General features: G+C 50.9%; 1 protein-coding gene across 2 annotated transcripts in view; it reads right to left on the bottom strand.

Moving 5' to 3' along the window:
- Positions 1–20,348, bottom strand: part of MYLK2 (myosin light chain kinase 2) — a 31,186-nt gene extending 10,838 nt beyond the window's left edge. The window contains exons 1-7 of one of the 2 annotated variants that reach the window (XM_066625922.1): positions 20,271–20,348; positions 19,960–20,187; positions 15,641–16,179; positions 9,106–9,482; positions 4,256–4,361; positions 3,755–3,848; positions 660–769 (exon numbers count right to left, since the gene is read on the bottom strand). In XM_066625922.1, coding sequence (XP_066482019.1) covers positions 660–769; positions 3,755–3,848; positions 4,256–4,361; positions 9,106–9,482; positions 15,641–16,095 — 1,142 coding nt within the window. In that variant the 5' untranslated portion in view covers positions 16,096–16,179; positions 19,960–20,187; positions 20,271–20,348. The other variant, XM_066625924.1, reaches the window with a different exon arrangement.
- Positions 20,349–21,279: the final 931 nt, after the last annotated feature.

Raw genomic sequence — 21,279 nt, 5'->3', positions numbered from 1 at the left:
GAGCACAGAGAACAGAGAGGCTCTGTTAGCCCCCTGGGCCAGGCTGTAGGCATTGCTTGGAGAGACCAAAACCCTCCATTTGACTTGGCTGCCTGTGAATTCTCCTCTTCCCGGGCTGGATTTCTCTATCACGTTGAGTCTTTGGCAACTTCTCTCCTCCCTCCCATCCTGAGTAGCTTACACAGAGTTATCCTCACAACAACCTTGGGAGGTATACACAGAGACATGTTCAAGATCACCACGGGGGGATTCGAACCTGGGTCTCTCAGATACCAGTCCAAGGCTGGTTATGTTAGTTCTGCCCATCATGGGGAGTGGAAAATGCCATGGAGAAACCCCACTACTAAATATACTGCAAAGACCCATCTCTCTAACAGTCTAAATTTGCCCAGACGTCATCTTCACACTTCCAACCCCAACTTCACAGCCTTAAAGACTACAAACAAATTTTTAAATGAATGAAATGAGATGAAAATGGCTGTCAAACTCTGCTGGAATGCAGTACTTTGGGGCAGGGAGCAACAGCAGATGAATACACCAAGCTCTGCTTAGGGTTCTGTGCTCTCTCTCAGTGGGGCAATTCAGGGCATGAGCAGGAGGAAGAAGGTTGATGCCCACCCAGTCCCAGCTCAACAGGGTGCCCCAATGTGGGTACTCACAACTCCATGAAGAGCATAATCTCCCTGGGTGTCTCAATGGCGTCGTACAGCTGGATGAGATTCCTGTGGTTTAGCTGGTTCATCACATCAATTTCCACCTCGGCCATTTCCTGTGGGGCAGAAGCAGCACATCACATGGTGTGGGGAGTGGCTGAAGTCAGGGCAAAGCTGGCAGCAGGGCCTGGCCAGGGACGGAGGAGGAGCAGAATGCCCAGGGCTTGTCAGAAGTCCCTCATTGGGTCACCCCTCCCAGGGCTCCGTGCAGATCTGGATGGAGCTCCCACATGGATACTAATTTAAGTTGAAATATTTCTACCCATCTTTCTTGCTGTTACCCTGCACATGCCCGATCTCATCTGATCTCGGAAGCTAAGCAGAGTCAGGCCTGGTTAATTCTTGGATGGGAGACCGCTTGGGAATACCAGGTGCTGTAGGCATATACTATGGTCTTTCGAGACTGAAGGTTGCCAACCAAGGCAATGCAAGGCACCTTACAATAAAATAGGCCAAAGGAAAACATCAAATAAACAAAAACATGACTTCAAGGCAGCACCAACACAAACCAAATCCAGGAGGATTTGTAGCCAAGGCTCCTTGCTGGTCCATTCCTGCCCAACATCCCCACAATGCTTTATTAGAGCAATCCAGGGGCAGTGCCTTCCACACAGGCTTTCCCAGCCACCTCTCAACTGCACTCCAACAGAACACCTGGAGCTGCTGCCTTGTGCCACGTCGGACCCTGGATCCATTTTACCCAGTGATGCGCTGTTGAGGTCTCAAGCCCAGTCCTTCCCTGCTGTAACAGATTTGGGGTTATGATGCCGAACGCCAGCTGGCAAATTCCTTTCTTAATGCAGATTCCTGCCTAGTAGATCAGGAGGCCAGTGATGTCTCCAATGATGTTTTAATGACTCCTGGATGAAAGAATGTGGTGGAAGAATGTGGGGTGCCATCAGAGCCTCACCTGATGAGACAGGCAGAGGTGAAGGTGCCAGATGACTCATTCCATCACCTGCCCCTTGTGTGGTGAGTGGAAAAGGGACTGGTAATTTCTGGTAGTGGAGAGAGAGACAGAGAGGGTGGAAGGGACAGAGCTCAGAGCTTGCCCGCTTGGGAAGCAGGGCTGTTCACTGGGGAATGGCTGGAGCCTGATGGTGCTGGCAAGCGTGTTTGGCGACCTAACTCCACCAGTACTCAACCTGCACATTCCCAAATGAACCAGAGACAGCAGAGGCACCAGCAGCCTCCAACGACCTCTCCTGCAAAGGACCAGAGGCAGTGAGGCAGGCAGGCACCCAGAATCTGATCAGTGTTGCCCCTGGGACTTCACACGACTTGGGAAGGGGGCAGCATGCGCAACACCTGCTGCCTAGAGTCCGCCATATGCCAAGCATGTGCTCCACCACATTGTTCTGGCCCTGGCCATCATCAAGCTCTCTTCAAGCCCAGCCCCAGGAACCATGAGACACCCTGAATCTTGCATCGCTTCCCCATATTGTCTCTCCACTAAAGCTATCACAAGAATCACTGTGGAAGCTCTCTGTGGCAAGATATGTTCTGGGGGTGTGCCAGCGGGATCCGCTCCACCATTGTGCTCCGACACCTTCCCCTCCCATGGCCAGAACGTGTCAGCTCAGGCAAGCAGATGAACATAAGAAGAGCTCCGTTCAGGCCAAAGGCCATCTGGTCCGGCTTCCTGTATCTCACAGTGGCCCACCAGATGCCTCTGGGACCACACAAGACAACAAGAGACCTGCACCCTGTTGCCACTCCCTTGCACCTGGCATTCTGAGGCAGCCCACTTCTAAAATCAGGAGGTTGCACAGACCCATCAAGGTTTGTAACCTGTGATGGACTTTTCTTCTAGAAATCTGTCCAATCCCCATTTAAAGGCATGTAAGCCTTCAGGTGTCATCACCACATCCTGCGACAAAGAGTTCCACAGATTAATGAGATGCTGGGTAAAGAAATATTTTCTTCTTTCTGTTCCAACTCAAGAACGGCCTCCTTGGTCAGGCCTGACTGGCACCAAGTGTGCTGTCTTTTCAGTGCCAGATGAAGGCCTTCTATTCTCCCAGGTCATTAAGTGTGGTTCTGTTTTCACTGATCTTTTTGCCTGGATTTTAGGATGTGTCCCTCCCCTTTTGCTACTCTCTCTATCTGTATGTCTTCAGGACCAGCTGCTGCTGTTGTCTTTCAGCTTTTTGTAAACAGCTTTGGCCTGAGCAATGGTGTAGGAGAACAAATTCTACATCAGTCAAATATTTGTGTGTTGGCATCCTTCAGTCTCAGAGGACTCTGCTAACGTGCTCTGAATGGTGGTTCTGGAACAGTGTCCTCTCCAGTGTGCGAAGTCTGGGTAAAGTAGATATGGAGGATAGACTGTTATCCATGCAGCAAATCCCCTCTCCACGTCGCTGAAATGGTCCAATGGAAAGGCAGAAGCCAATACGGTTGGTTCCAGCAGCGTCGCAGGAGTTGCCAGAACGTGACTGTGTTCAGCCATGAACTGCCTCAGGGACTCCGGCTCCGGATTTCGCCTCGAGGCTGACTCCTGAAGCCTTTTCCATAACTGGATGTAGCCACAAGGCAGTGGAGGTTTGGGGTCAGAGTTTTCCTTCTCTCAGATGAGCTGCCTTCCCAGGCTAATGAGTCCCACCTACCCGGTGGCTGTTTAGTCGCCTCTTATGACAAGTACAGCCAAACTGAGGGCCTATTCTTATCCCCAACCCCCAGGGGGAAATATATATATCAGTCAAATATATAAGGGGCATATTCAACGGCAGCAGTTCTCAAACCTTTCAGACTCTGAAGCCCCTTATGGATCAGGAAAGAAATGTTGGGAAGCCTCACCAGTGTGTGCACAAAATCTTGGGGAGCCCCAGAGTGCTGGGTGCCAATGGCATAGCTAGAGGGGGTGCAAAGCACTAAGTTTTGCAGGGAGCCCCACCGTCTCTCTGGCATGCAAGCGGTCTCTCCCCTTTGGAGCCATTCTGGACTGGGGAAGCAAAAGAGAGGCGAATGCCTGAAGGGTTGGAGGACAGGCCATTGTACCACCCCCACTGTCCGTATAGGCGGAATCCCCCATGACATACCCTGTCCTTTGGCCCCTGCTTCTTAATAATTTTCACAGCAAGTTTGAGGCCTGTTTCCTTCACCTTACACGTACGAACTTCTCCAAACTTCCCCCTGTGGGGAGAAAGGGAGATACACAGGTTGAATTGGCATGGCAGGAAGAAACTCCTTCACATCCTTCCTCAAAACCTGCATTTTCCAGCTGGTCTTTGGCTTTGCCCTTTAATCTTTAGTCCTAAATATAACCCAAGTTTTGACTCAGTGTAACTACATTTTGTCTCCCCCCACCCTCTGTATTTTCCATTACTGTACTTATTTTAGATTGTAAGCTCCTTGCAGGCGGGGACTTGGATCTGCCTATGAAACTGTCAATGTAACGAGACAGAGAGCTGGATAGATTCACACATACACTACCCTCACCAGCATCAGAAAAACAAAAGCAAAACCAGCCAGCCAGTCAGTCAGCAACTAGATGCCCAAGGGCCACAGGCGAGAAGGCAGAGCCTCCCTCTGCATCTTACCCTCCTAGCATCTCCTTCGTGTTGATGCTGAACGAGTCTTTGAAGTCCCCAGTTCTCAGCTGGATGATGCGGTGGGTGAAAGGTGCGGGTGGGGGAGGAGTGTCATCTGGAAGAGAGGAGGGAGAAAGCATCGGACCACCCGGTGGGGCTGCTGCTGACAGACATCTCTGTGATGCCCTCCTGCACCCAGGCGACCCAGAAAATTGCAGGGCCTGGGGCAGGCTGATGTGTCATGACACTGGTGTCTGCGAGGCATGTTCTTAGGGTGACACCTACTGGCAAAACCACAGAGGCGCTTCCAGAAAGCCTCACGAGGGCGCCTGTTGGCAAGCAGGTTTTGGCCTTCTTTGCCCCAAGGTGTGCATATACCAGAGAGCCAGTAGCAAATGTGGGCTCCGCAAGCACCTCTGTTTTGGCCACCCAGCTCCCAATGCCCCATCACTGCCAGCTCTCGCACACCTTCCATTGCTCATCAGAGTCTGCACGTCTCCCTTCCATCCAGTTGTTCAAGACCACCTGACACCTGCTCCCAGCATACTCCTCTCTACCTCCCTCTCCAGCTGAGAGCATCTCTCCCTTCATAGTCTCTCTTCATGGAGGTTTCAGAAGAAGAGAGATTCCAGGGCCCTGCCTGAGATGGGAGGTCTCGATTTTGCACTTGAAGGTCCAGGGTTCAAGTCCTCCTCCCTTCTGCCACATATACTCAGTGTGCGGTTCCATCTCTCAAACCCAGTCACAGGGACCTGCCTGGTCAGTGTGTGGTGCTAATGGCTGCCTGTCACCATCTCTTTTCCTCCAAGGTCTTGATCAAGGCCCCTTTCCAAAGCATCCAGGTGTCATCTGACCTATTGCTTTATTACCACCTGACACTTCCCTACACCATTCCAGACACTTTGGTGCCCGAGCCAGAAAATGCCAATTAATATGGGGGAGCAATCCCACGGAAGCAACAATCTGGTCCTTCCCCAGCTCTTCTTCATTTCAGTGAGGCTTGTGCAAGAGATTGTCCCCGTGGATTGTGGCCCTTCCCCACAGCAACAGCATCTGTGGAGCTTCCTTCTACAGAGTCACACCATTGGGCTGCTGCCTGACCCAGCATCTCATGCACTGACTGGCAGCAGCAGTTCTTTGGGACTTCAGCCAGAATTCTTTCCTAACCCTATGAAAGGAGGTCCTTCAGTTGGAGATGCAACCAGGGATCAAACCCGGAGCCTTCTGGGTGCAGAACAGGGGCTGCCCCCCCCCCCAGAGGCAGGGGCAGCCTATCCATTTGGCGAGGCAGGTTGCATCAGCAGGAGACTGCAGTGGGGGGGGGCAAGGGGGCGGTAAGGTCAACCAAATCTGCTGCCACCACTGCCTCCCTCCAGCCCGCCACAGATGCAACCCGCACTGATCCACAAGCAGAAAGTGGGTCACCCGCCTCCTCACCTGGTGCCAGGTGAGGTTTCTCCTAACACAGAGGAGCAGGACTTCCAACTCAATTTATAGGGACCACACAGATGAGGGAGCAACTGAAGGAACTGCACAAGGAGCATGGCCAGGATGTGGTAGACCCCAGGTGGCATCAGGCGGCATTCTGGGTCGTGACACCACTGTACTGAGTAGGGCCCCCTTCCCTTGCTAGCACCACTCTGATCTCCTACTCACCTAGGAAACGGTCTTCTCCTGAATCGACTCATCACTGGTCACTCAACTTGGGGACAGCTGGCCACAGCTCACACGTCCTCAGAATTTTGCATTTCATAAGGATGAGGAACTCCCATTTTAACCAAATACAAGCTGGAAATGTCAAGGCTCAGAATTCTGCACCAGATTTCAGGTGGCACCAGCACGCAGGGGAGTTGCAGGACATCCTCAGCCCTGAACAGGAATCACCCGGCTGCCTCCAGAGAGTGAACGTCATCTTCTCAAAACCCAGCTCTCCCAGGAAGCCTGCCTATGGCACGTGCCTTAGCAGTCCACACTCCCTACTGCCACCAAGCCTAAGTACACATAATGAAAGAATCCCACACACGCCCCCTGCCTCCATCCCACTCCCCTCCTGCTGTTGTCCCCCTTAAGAACATAAGAACATAAAGGAGGAAAGATGTGGTTAAGAACATAAGAACAGCCCCATTGGATCAGGCCATGGCCCATCTAGTCCAGCTTCCTGTATCTCACAGCAGCCCACCAAATGCCCCAGGGAGCACACCAGATAACAAGAGACCTGCAAGGCCTCCTGGGAATTGTAGTTAAGAACATAAGAACAGCCCCACTGGGTCAGGCCATAGGCCCATCTAGTCCAGCTTCCTGTATCTCACAGCGGCCCACCAAATGCCCCAGGGAGCACACCAGATAACAAGAGACCTCATCCTGGTGCCCTCCCTTGCATCTGACATAGCCCATTTCTAAAATCAGGAGGTTGCACATACACATCATGGCTTGTACCCCGTAATGGATTTTTCCTCCAGAAACTTGTCCAGTCCCCTTTTAAAGGCGTCTAGGCTAGACGCCAGCACCACATCCTGTGGCAAGGAGTTCCACAGACCAACCACACGCTGAGTAAAGAAATATTTTCTTTTGTCTGTTCTAACTCTCCCAACACTCAATTTCAGTGGATGTCCCCTGGTTCCGGTGTTATGTGAGAGTGTAAAGAGCATCTCCCTATCCACTCTGTCCATCCCCTGCATAATTTTGTATGTCTCAATCATGTCCCCTTGTATCCATATGCAGATAGTCTCATTTCCAATGGGGTTGACAATCTATTGACTGTATGTTAAGGTACTATATAATTAATGCATAATAACCATGGTAACCTCCCCATCCTCTCCTTGTCTCCTGCACTTCATGAACAGCCTGCTCCTTCTCGACCTGCCGCCACCACACTCAGCATTGCCTTGTGCATAACCCCCCTGCACAGCACAAGGTCAGCCAGCAACAAGACCTGCTGTCTCATCCATCACACCCGGCCGAATGGTCAACAACACCTGATGCACAGCTCTCTGGTTCCTGGCCCTGTCTGCCGGCCGTCACATGGAGAGGGCCTCTGGTCCAGGCAGGAGCAGCGCGGGGGAAAGCGAGTTGTGCCAGATGCAGGGCGGCCTGCCAGGTTTCCCCCTGCAATACCTCAGGCTGCCAGCCCAGGACTCTCTCAGCCCTGGGCTCAGCAAAACCCTTGCCAAAGGCACCAGCTGTTCAGGGAGGGGGGATCCGATCAGGCAGTGGTCAGTAACCGGAGGCAAAATACTGTTTGTTGGACAGGCAGACTCAGGGGCCCAAGCCAGTCAGGTGCACATCGGAAAGGCAAAAATGGAAACCAGAAAGCATGCAGGCCAGGCCCTTGACTATGGGATGTTTCATGCTTGTTGTGGGGGAGAGGTCAGAGGTCAGCGGTAACACACACCCCTGGGATGCAGACCCCCTGAGGGTGGCAGGCAGTGACATGTCTATGGCATCTGGCACCCTGGGGCACAAAAATTTTTAACACCCACCAATTCTACAAAATCAAATTTAATGCACACACACCATCACAGCCAGTTGCGTCCAGGAGGTGGTCTGAGGTGTAGGGAGGCTGAAAGACGGCCTCCCTGAGCCTCAGAAGGCTGCTTTTTTCACCTTGGGTGCATCATCAGTCATGCGGGAGAGGCACCCTCTCCAGGCGTGGTGCCCAGGACAATGTACCCCCTGCCCCCCCTCAGCTACGTCGCTAGGGGCAGGACATGTCCAGAGAAAGTGCTCTTGGCTAGACAATCCTGGGCTCGGTACAAGGCAAAGGGAAAAGGGAGAGCTGGCCAGCAGAGGGGCACCTTTTTAGATTCTACCCCAGTGGAATCCAGATTGTTTGGCAAAAAAGCTAGATGCCCTTGCTGCTGGCATTCCGACATAGCCCATTTCTAAAATCAGGAGGTTGCACATACACGTCATGGCTTGTAACCCATGATGGTTTTTTTTTCCTCTAGAAATTTGTCCAATCCCCTTTTAAAGGCATCCAGGCCAGATGCCAAGAGCATGCTAAGAGCTCAAAGGTGAAGCTTTTCAAACAAACCTTCTTCAGAATTCCAGTACAAATAAATACTGCAGCCGGCAAACATTATGTTGCATTGAGGCAATGATGGGTGCGGTAGTGTAGCCAGAGGGGGTGGGTGGCAGAGTAAGGACTGCAGGCACTGCAAAGCACTGTGTAAGTGGTCCCTCCCATTCACAACTGGAGCAATTTGGGGCAGCTCTGTTGCAGCACCTGCAGTACTTACTGCACCACCACCACCCCCTCTGGGGGTGAACTGCCGCCTACTGGATGGGCTAACCTGGGGTCTCACCCGCAGGCACTTTCCAGTCGATTCTCGACTCCTATGTGTTTTTTCAGTCCAAACTCAGCCACAATTAACAGATTGTGCTCATTAGAGTGACACTGAAGCGACGCAAAGTGTCTGGGCTTTTTTCCTCCAACCTGGTCGACAAGCCTTTTGTTCCTCCATCCAGGTCATGACAGGTAATGGAAAGGCCAGATCACCAATTCGCTCAGACCTTGCGGCTACTCATAAATCAGGTAAGTGTCCTTTCCTTGCAAACAGCTTTGCCCCATTCCTGCAGCTTGTGTGAATAAAGCAAGTGTACTTAGTACTTTAGTGAGGCTCACTAAATAGCTGTCTGCGTAGAACCCTGTTCCCCCAAAGGTGCATCAATGCAACATCAGCCACATGCCCCCCTTCAAAACCTTCAGGGCTAGGCAATGGCATTTTTACTTTGCACCAAGATCCTTGGGACATTGAATTCTGGGCCCAGGACAACCAGCCCTCTTCTCCACCCCTGTTGCCTCTAGATGGGGCCAACCTTGTTTCCAAGGAGCAACGCTGAAGGCCCTGTGACCTTACCCAAGATGAGAGATGGATCCTCTTTGCCAGGGTCCTCAGTGAGGTAGGGGCTGGTTGGGGCCTTCACTAGGGGAGCCCCAACTTCTCCTGGGGTTGCTGCATCCTCTGGAGGCCTCTGCTCAGCCGGACAGGACTCCTTGGTAGAAATCTTGGCCCCAGCAAAGTCACTTGTGCCCTCTGGAGCTAAGGGAGAGGTCTCTGGCAAGGTCCTTTCTTCCTCCAGACCGGCTGGGCTGGGCTGTTCTCCTGCTGGTTCCTGCACCTGGTCAGGCACAAGCTTAGTAGGTTCTTTGGGTAGTGGAGGGCTGAAGGCCGGTGGCTCCAGAGACTTCTGCTCTCCGTGATCAGCTGAGCCCTCTTCAGGAACTTCTTTCAGGCTGAAACACAGAGGTGCAATTAAGATCTCCAAAATACTCCTAAGAAACGCTTCAAGGGGAGGGGCACTGCATCACAGCACCCTTCCTCAAGCACCCAGACACAGAGCTGGTCCATGGCAAAGTTACTGGTGGCCGCTGCTGGTCCTTCTCATGTCCCAGTGCTGATTCCTAAGTTCTCTGCTGCAAACTTTCAGCTTGGTATTTGTATTAGGAGATGCATTTTAGGGGTGGTTGTTGGCACAAGAGATGACGGGATCAGCCAGCCTCATCAGTCAGTCAGCCTGGCTTTCATTTTTACATGCAGGATTTTACTCTACGATTTACATTACAAGGGAAACTCAATGAAACAGACGGACAAATGAATTTTCCATTCAAATCAGATAAATACAGCATCAGAAGTGACGATTTTTCCTCCCATCAAGGCTGCCTCTAGCCTATATGGTACCTTTGTGCCAGTAGATAAGGCCCCCTTTCCTCCCCACTGATAGTAATGCTCCCAGGATTCCTCCTGCTTCCTACATGAATACTGTAGTTACTGTAGTTGGCAACCTTCAGTCTCGAAAGACTATGGTATCGCGCTCTGAAAGGTGGTTCTGGAACAGCGTCTAGTGTGGCTGAAAAGGCCGATTCGGGAGTGACAATCCCTTCCACACCAGGAGCAAGTGCAGTCTGTCCCTGGTCTGTCTCCCTGGCTATGGGCCTTCCTTCTTTGCCTCTTAGCCTCAGACTGTTGGCCAAGTGTCTCTTCAAACTGGGAAAGGCCATGCTGCACAGCCTGCCTCTAAGCGGGCCGCTCAGAGGCCAGGGTTTCCCACTTGTTGAGGTCCACTCCTAAGGCCTTCAGATGCCTCTTGCAGATGTCCTTGTATCGCAGCTGTGGTCTACCTGTAGGGCGCTTTCCTTGCACGAGTTCTCCATAGAGGAGATCCTTTGGGATCCGGCCATCATCCATTCTCACGACATGACCAAGCCAACGCAGGCATCTCTGTTTCAGCAGTGCATACATGCTAGGGATTCCAGCACGTTCCAGGACTGTGTTGTTAGGAACTTTGTCCTGCCAGGTGATGCCGAGAATGCATCGGAGGCAGCGCATGTGGTGCCCCCTTATATGTGGCACGCTCGAGTAGTGCACAACCACACGGGCAGCCCTGCCTCCCATTCACTCTCACTTGGAGACCCACTCAGGGTGTAATCCTATCAGTCCCAAGGCCACCAGAACACATGTTCTAGTGGCGCTAGGTGTTTTCCAGCTGTCACCAAAGGCAACATATCGGACCACAAGGCCTGGCCACTGCTGCAAGCAGCTGGTTCCACACACAAGTGGACTCTGGACACCCACTGGCCCTGGTGCCCATACATAGGGAGTGGGAGAAAGGTGGGGCTGGGCAGAACAGGGGCGGGAAGGAGAGCAGATCAGGACCAGGAAGGCAGTGGGTTTGGGGGCAGCTGTGTCCACTGCATCCAAACTCCCTTCCCAACTCAGTTCCCTGACCCAGATCCACGGGGGCTTGTGCCAGGTATAGAGCTGGCACAGGCCCAAGTAGACCTGGTGGCACAGTAAGGGTTTACCCAAAGTCAAGGGAACAAACGGGTGCCAAAAACTCCCCTGTGGTATACAGCAGGTGCCGTGCTGGCTTTACTGCGTCGCCACACAGGGAGTCGCCACACGTCAGGCACCAGGATGAGGTTATCTGGTGCGCTCCCTGGGGCATTTGGTGGGCCGCTGTGAGATACAGGAAGCTGGACTAGATGGGCCTATGGCCTGATCCAGTGGGGCTGTTCTTATGTTCTTAACTACAATTCCCAGGAAGCCTTGCAGGTCTTCTTGTTATCTGGTGTGCTCCCTGGGGCATTTGGTGGGCCGCTGTGAGATACAGGAAGCTGGACTAGATGGGCCTAGGGCCTGATCCAGTGGGGCTGTTCTTATGTTCTTAACTACAATTCCCAGGAAGCCTTGCAGGTCTTCTTGTTATCTGGTGTGCTCCCTGGGGCATTTGGTGGGCCGCTGTGAGATACAGGAAGCTGGACTAGATGGGCCTATGGCCTGATCCAGTGGGGCTGTTCTTATGTTCTTAACTACAATTCCCAGGAAGCCTAGCAGGTCTTCTTGTTATCTGGTATGCTCCCTGGGGCATTTGGTGGGCCGCTGTGAGATACAGGAAGCTGGACTAGATGGGCCTATGGCCTGATCCAGTGGGGCTGTTCTTATGTTCTTAAACTACAATTCCCAGGAGGCCTTGCAGGTCTTCTTGTTATCTGGTATGCTCCCTGGGACATTTGGTGGGCCACTGTGAGATACAGGAAGCTGGACTAGATGGGCCTAGGGCCTGATCCAGTGGGGCTGTTCTTATGTTCTTAAACTACAATTCCCAGGAGGCCTTGCAGGTCTTCTTGTTATCTGGTGTGCTCCCTGGGACATTTGGTGGGCCGCTGTGAGATACAGGAAGCTGGACTAGATGGGCCTATGGCCTGATCCAGTGGGGCTCTTCTTATGAGTTTGGGTTGGACTGTCAATTTCTAGGATTTGGTGTAACTGATTATTGCCATGACTATTGTATTGTATTGGCAACCTTCAGTCTCGAAAGACTATGGTATCGCGCTCTGAAAGGTGGTTCTGACACAGCGTCTAGTGTGGCTGAAAAGGCCAATCCGGGAGTGACAATCCCTTCCACACCGGGAGCAAGTGCAGTCTGTTGCTGGTCTGTCTCCCTGGCTATGGGCCTTCCTTCTTTGCCTCTTTGCCTCAGACTGTTGGCAAAGTGTCTCTTCAAACTGGGAAAGGCCATGCTGCACAGCCTGCCTCCAAGCGGGCCGCTCAGAGGCCAGGGTTTCCCACCTGTTGAGGTCCACTCCTAAGGCCTTCAGATCCCTCCTGCAGATGTCCTTGTATCGCAGCTGTGGTCTACCTGTAGGGCGCTTTCCTTGCACGAGTTCTCCATAGAGGAGATTCTTTGGGATGCCAAAGAATTCTTTGCCATGACTAACATTTCAGAGATTAGCAGCACATATTCTTTAGGAATATTCTTTGTATAGGATTAAAGGAGCAAAAGAGAATCTCACACCAATTTAACTTACCAGCATGTTATTTTTTAATATGGCATCTCTTCTTTTTATACAATTGCTCTTTGCACAATCCCATTCTTCCATTTCTAGTTCTTAATGTTATAGGAAGAATATCTCCTATTTAATTTCTCTGGGATCATATACTGTACTATCTACTTGCTTTAAAGCACTGTTCGCTAATATTTTGATCATAAGGAAAAGACTTATTTTTAATTAAATATATTCCGGTATATTAAAAATTTAAGCCTGTATCTTAGAGGTGTTCTTAAACCTTTTTTATTTTATCTCAGATTTTGTTTTTTTCCCATGGAGGAAAAGTTCAGAAAGCAGTGTTATGTGTTTTTATTACAAGGGGTCATTTTTCTAAATTATAGTTATAAATTATAATCACTTTAAAAGTGTACTAGGTGAGTGATAAAGGTAGTACAGTGTCAGCAGATACAGCCACAGACATTTCCCATGCACCCCACATCCAGCCCATTACTTATTTTTTATTTTTTCTCAGATTTCCTAGGGTTTTTTTGTTTTGCTTTTTGCAAATGATGGGGTTTTTGTTTTGTTTTGATACAAAAATGAGAAGTGCAGAAAGTGGTGTTCTCACAAAAAAAAAAAAATCACACCTCTACTTATTTCTCTTCCCAAAGAGATTTCACAAGAATTTTATCCCTTTTGGATAACCCTTTTGCTTGAGAGCAGTAGCATAGCTAGAGGGGGTGCAAAGCACTAAGTTCTGCAGGCCATGCTGTGCATGTGTCCCCTCCTCCTCGGAGCCATTCCCGGCAGCGGGAGCCTCCGTTTTGCTCTAGCGGCCAGAACGGCTTCGAAGGGAAGAGCCATCCCCCCTCCAGACCAGTGTTTAAGGTCCTAGGAAAGTCAGACTCAAACTCCACTCCAGTATGTTCATCGGGGTCAACAGGGCAAGGAGGGTTCTACAGCAGTGGCTGTACACAGAGAAAGACCTTGGTATGAAACCCTCCCTTGAGATAAAACCGTTCTGTGTTCAGCACCTCCTCTTATTCGGAAGATTTCCTGGCCCCCTGTTACGGGTACATCTGGCACATGTAAATAAAACCTGAATTCCTCCAAATGCCAACTGAGGATTATCGAACAAGTTCTTCATCCACATTTCAAAAATGTTCCACATACTACCTACATTCAGATCCAGATCAAAAATCACTGTGGCATTGGGAGGGCTTGGGGGGCTTAGTCTTTCACGGTCCCTGTTCACAAATTTTTAGGACACTCTGAACTATCACAGAATTTTTGCACTTCTCCGATAGGCCATTCTGCATGTGACTAGTTGCTTAGCAGTTCAGCAGTTCAGCTGGAGCAGGGCCTTCGAGGCAAACTCATGGGTGGCTATTAGCCAACTGGACCTCTGCATATAGAGGCAGCACAGCTCTAGGGACAAATGCCGGGGGAGCCGTTGCCTTTGTGGCCTGTTTGTGAGCCTCCCAGGTGCATCTTGCTGTCACTACTAGAAAAAGGATTCCTCAAGCAGGCTCTTCTTAGGTTTTAACACCTTGTCATAGTTTGAACAAGAGAACAGAGAACACACCCTCAGAGGCCTCCTTCCCCTCTGGTGGTAGAAGGAAGGGGAGTAGGAACAAGCTCCAGGCTGTCCTCGGACCGCCATCATCAACTTACCATGAGTACAGTTTTGTGTGGATCCCACCTGCAGGTCATCATGTATGACAGTCAGTGAGCCCTTGGGGGAAGGGTCTCTGGTCTGTCTGTCCCTGGTCTGTCTCCCTAGCTATGGGCCTTCCTTCTTTGCCTCAGTCTGTTGGCCAAGTGTCTCTTCAAACTGGGAGAGGCCATGCTGCACAGCCTGCCTCCAAGCGGGCCGCTCAGAGGCCAGGGTTTCCCACTTGTTGAGGTCCATCCCTAAGGCCTTCAGATCCCTCTTGCAGATGTCCTTGTATCGCAGCTGTGGTCTACCTGTAGGGCTCTGTGTAGGCCACAGTGACCCACCAAATGCCCAAAAAGTGGCCCAAGGTGAATGTCATTCTACTCAGCTAGGCCACCACAGCTGCAAGCAGCAAATGGCTGCAGCTGTGTACTGGCAGCCTCCAAAGATGCCCTGGTGCTAGCCAGCCAGAGGAAGGGGTGGACGGAACAGGACTGGGATGTGCAGGAACAGGGCGGAGACCAGGGCAGGGAGGGGTGTGTGTCAAGGCTGACAAGGGGGTGGTATTGGTGACAGCAGTGCCACTGATATCCAGAGATGTGCAGTGGGTGGGGAGGCAGGTGAGGTAGAGCCTCCCCACTGGAGTCCTTCGAAAAGCGCTGCCACATGTGAGATGTGCAAGCACACACAACCCACGCATGGAGTGCACGTGGCAGCGCTTTTCGAAGGACTCTGGTGGGTAGGCTGTGCCTCACCTGCCTCGCCATCCACCACATGTTCCTGCTGATACCTTACCCCATCCTGGCTTTGATCCATCTTCCCCAGTCCACTCAGATTCGTGTCTGCAAAGTTGCCAAAGCAGATCCAAGTAGAATCAGCAGGGCAACAAAGGCCCCCCCCACACACACACACACAGGCAAGCGAACAAATGTGCCCCACTTGGAGAAGGCATCCAAGACTTCCCCCCTGCAGGGTGTAGCATGTGCTCCAGTGGCACAGCTGCACTGGTGAGGAGGGGAAGATAGATAGGATTGGGCTGTTTGTAATGTTAACTGCACTATGGTTTATCTTCTGTTCAAAAGTGATATAACAATCTTCATAAGGATCTTACACGCATGTCACCTGCGACATTTGCATGACCTGGAAAACCAAGCTACGGCCACAGCTTCCTAGTGTATGCAGCAGTGACACAGAGCTATGTATGGGGTTCACGCAGACAGCTTCACCAAAGCGACTTGGCAACTTGTGTGTAGGAACCTGTCTTCCCCCTCTCAAGACCTTGCCTCTGTCCTTGCAGTTTTGTGTGATAGTGTTTTGGAGCTCAGTTCCAAAACTCAGTCATTTAAAAATCTGCAGCAATTTCCAAACTCAACCTGCAAGTGGACAGTGGCAACCCTACAGCCAAGTCTCTTTTGGCACCCCAAAAGTTGTACCAGAGAGACGGTTGCAGGGGCAGAAGTGTTACCTGGGCAAGGTTGCTGGACAGCTGAAGCTCTGTTGAAGGGGAACTTGCTTCTGCTGGGTGTCTTGGGGGTGGTCAGGGCTCTCCTCCACTCCCTTGGTGTCACTTGGGCTCTCTCCTCCTGCCACAGGGTGGTCTTGGCTCTGCTTCACAACCCCTGTTTCAACAGGGCTCCCTCCTCCTGCCACAACATGGTCCGGCTCCTTAGGTTGGCTTTGGCTCTGCTCCACGGCCTTTGCATCACCCAGGCTCTCTCCTCCTGCCATGGTGTGGCCCAGCTCCGCAGGGTGGTCTTGGCTCTGTGGTGCCAGCGTCGCTTGAGCTGGGCTTTCTCCTCCTGCCACGACACAGTCCTGCTTTTCCGGATTGGCTTTTGTTTCGTCTGTGGGGCCTGCTGCAGGGGCTTCTTCTCCCCCTCCAGTATCATGGGCAGTGCAAGTATCTCCATCCTTCTCCATCCTCGCGGACTCCAAGACCAGCCTCCCTGGCTGTTGTGTGCCCAGCAGAGACTCACAAAGTCAAGGACCCTTTCAGCCCAGCTCCTGCACGAGACACAAAGCAATGGCTGGTCAATAGGGTCACACTCTTCTCCTTAGTACGACAAACAACAAAAATAAAATCAAGGAATGGATTTTGAAGATTGCAAGGAATAGAAATTAATGCAGCAGTATTTTTGTCAGTTCTTGGTGATCTTAATCATTGCTTTTAACTTCTCAGAGAGGAAATTTACAAGATCGATGGCCCCATCCTATGCATGTCTACTCAGAAGTAAGCCCAATTGTGGGACTTATCTCCAGGTTGGTGTGTTTAGAATGGAAGCCTCAGACATTTATACAACCCAGCCACACCTGTCAATACTGATGTCCTCGCTTTCCATTATGGAGTGGAGCGAGCTGACAAGGAAGAGCTTCCCAACCAGCAGCATTCTGCGCATTCTGATGTGGTACGGAGAATGCCGTCGTCTCCTCCTCCTGAACATTTGGTTCCAATGGAGATGCGCCAAGAGGCATCCCAGCATGTCCTTGCCTCTTTCCAAGTTCATGCTCCACAAAGCAATCCCATCTCCCAGTGGCAAGCACAGGTCTCTGAGGGGTGATGCAAGTGGTATACATAGAGCAGGGAGATTCCTTGGGGAAGCACATTGGGGGAGGTGGTCAGAGAAGCAGCAACTGTTTGGATGCAGCTGCAAAGGGACAGGAAGGGCCCTGTTTCCACCTGCCCCACGCAATTCATGAAGACCCCCTGCTGTTGCTTTACAATCCCTGATCATTTCAGGAAGTGACTTCATCTTCTTCATCTCAGTCATTGTGCCATTTTGCCTGGACAAACGTTCCCCTGGGGGACACTCATAAGAACATCAGAAGAGCCCTGCTGGATCAGGCCGTATGGCTCCGTTTTGCTCCCCCCACTGGGAATGGCTCCGAAGGGAGGGGCCACTTGCCCACTCCCTGCCAGACTGGGTGCTCCGCCCCCCTCCAGCTATGCCACCGTCTTGATGACTCTTCCACCCTCGTCTCAGACATTACACACGTGCACCCAGGCACCCTGGGCTCACAGCCATTTACTCTGAATTAACCAGTTATCATTTCTGCCCTGGCTACCCATTCACAATTATGAGTGTGGATGAGGAGGATCCAATTTCCCCTCTCGATACAGGTTTAAAGCGTGGGTGAGACTGTCTCCCAGAATGCTCAATAGCCATTCAAATCATGAGCATGACTGGGCGACTGAATTATCCAAAGGAGCAAGCAGTGGCGTAGCTAGAGGGGGTGAAAAGCACTAAGTTTTGCAGGGAGCCTTACCACAGCTTGCAAGCAGCCCCTCCACCTCCCCTTTGGAGCCATTCCAGGCATATGCCTCCATTTTGCTTCTACAGCCTGGAATGGCTCCGAAGGGGAGGGGCCCCTTGCACGCTGTGGTAAGGCTCCCTGCAAAACTTACCGCTTTGCACCCCCTCTCGCTACACCACTGGGAACAAGTAATGGATATGGATGACTTTATGTTCTCCGAATAATGTTCAGAGATGTACGAGGGTGGCTTTTGGATTGCACAGCACTCTTCTTTCCAGAGTGGGTAGAGTTTGCTCCCCCTGCCCCACCCACAGCATGCAGACTCAGTATCAACTGAATGCCATTTGGAGGCTCTTGTCTTTGCTCCTTTATCTGGAATGACCACAACAACAAATCAACAAGTAGACGTACTCAACTGCATAGAGAGCCCTGAGGCTGTGCCAAGCGTGAGAAATCTTGGCATCATTCTTGCTAACCAGGCCTGTCATCCATCCGGAGGCAGCTGCGACAAGGAAGGAGGGTGTCCATCAGGAGAGCTGCTCCCTTTGCACCATAGAAAAATTCCACCAAGGACTGCGTGTATTGGCCACACACATGTCTCCCGGTTCAGTTTTCTGGGATTAAAGAACCCCACAGTCATGATTCCTCCAGCAACTGCCCAAGCACCACACTTCTCAAGTGCCTCTTACTTGAACAAATTCAGGATGTTTACTTGGTTGATTGCCTGCCTTTTCACGGACCACCCTTTTGCTACTCATCCCCAATTGTAACTAAGTAAAAGTACACCATATGCTACTGTTGTCCCTCGCCCCCTCCTTCTGCTGTCTTTTCTCCTACAGAATTTAAACTATAAGTTCCTTGGAAGCAAGGGCCTGTCTATTTTGCTTAAGAAACTCTGTAAAGTGCCATATATATTAACAGATAAATATTTAACACATATGTAATAATAATTTGTTGTTGTGATATTGTGACGCCTTTGGCTATACAACAAGATGTGGCTAATAATTACAATCTGTTAGGCTGAACAATTAATAAAATTCAAAATAAATTTGCATTTCACAAAAAAATTCATAAATTCCGTATTTAATGTCAATCCATTGAATGCGTACATTACAAGAATTTTACTACCAGGCCTTTCCCCTTTAAAATATTGAAGAAGAGTGAGATGATTTACAATTCGCTCATAACTAGAGGGAAAGGCTGTCCATAATTATTAGTCTAGCCTTTTTCCATTCCTTGCTACAGCCACAAACTAGAAGAAAATTAGTTCAAAAAAAATAAAAAATAAAGCAAGTGTGTTCCTTGGCCTGCAGCAGGGTTGATTAAAAATGGGCCCCACCAGTTAATGAGCTATTGCTTTCATTGGCTAACTTTGATCACTGAAAGCAATTCAAACTTGCAGTCTGGCTGGAAGTGTCCCTAATTTTCATTGACTCCCTTTGCTTCTGGATTGACCTGAAATTACACCCTTTCCAGAAAGCCCCAACTGCAATTTCAGCATAGTCCTGTAAAACACCCACCCACAAAAGGTACAAGAAAGAGATGCTCCAACTTCCTACAAGCTCCAAGTCCATTTACAGGTGACCCCCCCCCCCCAGGTTTACACAAAATCCCCTTAAACTCCTCTTTCATTTCTTTTTTTTTTTTCCAGGCTCTGTCTAATTCAAATTACTTTTCCTTCATTTAGATGGCCCCAGCAAAGTCTCTCAAAGCGCAGGAGTTCGGAGAGACGCGCATGGAGCCAGCATGGGCTGCTTCCCAAGAAACCGGGCCGCATTAGACTCATAGTACTGGAAGGAACCCCCAAAGGCCATCTAGTTCAGCCACTTGGGCCTGGCACCCAAACTGTGTAGTCCAGACAACAGGCAGGTGTGCTGTGGAAGACGCCTGTGGAGGAAATGACTCCAACAACTAAAGTAAGAGTTTGTTTCCTGTTGCTGCCAGCAGAGGCAGGCCAAGATTTCCCCTGTCTTGCCCCAGGAGGGTGTTGAAAATAGCCACCAGCGGAAAGATCTTGACCCACCACCTGTCCAAACATTTGCCAGCAACAGCAATCTCATGAATAAAGTGTTTGACTTGGACTGTGGGGAGACCCCGAGAGCCCCTATGGGGGGCTCCTTGAGCCATGGCATATTTCAGGGCTTGCCCAAGGAATGCGAGGCTCCTGAGGAAGAACATCTAAACAGCCTCTCCCTGAACAGACCCCCAGCTGTGCCCTTGCATAGCCCTGTGCCCTGACCCAGGCTTGTGCCCCACACTCTGCCTTCCACTCAGCCACCTGGATCTTGCCCAGGGGTGGGCCACCTCTGCTTGTTACTTACATGAAAATGCCCTACTTAAATGGCATTTACCTGGACAGGTAGCCCTTGTTAAGAAGCCCGTGCAAGGGATTCCTGCAGGCTAATCCACACGCAGGCTGAGAAAAGAGCCTGGAGCATCCAGAACTCAGCCCAACCCGGTCGTCCTGCGGGAGAAGAGGTCGGCCTTCCCTTCCTACCCTTGGGGAACGGAGGCGAGTGGCTGACTACCTACCGTTGCGTTGCAGTCACCAGGGGCTGTCGGCGCAGTATTACAAGGAGGGCAATGCTGTCTCCCTTCTATACTTGGCGTAATGGAGCTGGATTAGGTGCGGGGAGAGAGAAGTATCTTTTACCCCAGGACTCAGGCAGTTATGAGCCCGCCACGCTCTGCCTTTGGGGCCACCTGTTCCTCTTGGCCTCCGTTCAAAGGACACTCCATTCTGCTGCCCAGCTCTCCAGCCTGAAAGAGACGGGAATTCAAACAAACAGAAACCAGAGGACTGAGCCACCCCTGCTGAACTCTTGGCTCCCCGGGGCTCTCACCGCAGAGGTTCTGACAAGTGACAGAGGCTTCTCTCTCTCTCTCACCCCACCAGGAATTTCAAAGCCAGTAGCTGAGCTGAGCAAATGCGACTGAGGAGCTGTGGATTTCATCAACAAGTTATTCTGGGTTTGGGCTCTGGGAGGGGTGTCCCATCACTGCCCTGAGATATGATTCAGCAGCCTTGGAATCAAGCCAGGCTCAATGGGCAGGAACACCATTGTTTAAGCTTGGTTGAGCACCAAGAGGCTGGAGAAGTGACAGGCTCCTTCCTTCTTAGAGTTCGTGCAATGCTTTTGAGGAGGCCTATATGAAGAGAGGGAAAGGAGTGATTAGTTTGAAGGGAGCAGAGAAGGCGGTTAAGCCCAGCCATTCAAGCTTCCAGGGAGCCCATTCCAGCCTACCACAGAGGAGGCTTTCTGCCACAGCTCTTCAGGATTCCCTGCTCCAGCTTTGCTGCCTCCCAAAATCCTCTGCTAGGAGCAGATGATTCTGCTGCATCTCAGGCATGATTGGCCCAATAAGCCATCATTCTTCATATCAAGGCACAACTGAATGGCCCTCCAAGGAGTCTTCCCACTTCTCTGTAGGATGTACTGTGCAGACTCCTCATCAGGAAGCATGTCCAGCAAAATAATAAATATTAATTAAAATGGGTAACATCCTTTACTCTCAAACAAACCTTAAACTTTTTCAGGTGTGAGTAATCATCTCCGGTTTCTTTAACTGGATCTTACTAATATGAGACTTGGGCATTACCTACATGTAAAGTCTGGCTCTCCTCCCCACAGAAGGCCAATGGAGACTGTTCACTGGGCCACACCGTCTGCAGGTGAGGTTCAGGTGATGACAGCATGAAGAACAGGCCTGTAAGCCTTCATTTGCTATGAATCTTCTTGTCCTTGGAAACCTGCCTAAGCCCAGCAGTTCCTGCAAGACCTGTTGGCCCAGGAAATGACACCATTCACACATTCTAAGCGTGCCCCACAATCTCGTGTTTGGTACTTCTCT

The sequence above is a fragment of the Tiliqua scincoides genome, chromosome 4, assembly GCF_035046505.1.
Source record: "Tiliqua scincoides isolate rTilSci1 chromosome 4, rTilSci1.hap2, whole genome shotgun sequence".
Classification (NCBI taxonomy): domain Eukaryota; kingdom Metazoa; phylum Chordata; class Lepidosauria; order Squamata; family Scincidae; genus Tiliqua; species Tiliqua scincoides.
Note: the sequence above shows the minus strand (reverse complement) of the source record. Positions and strands in the feature narration are given on the sequence as shown.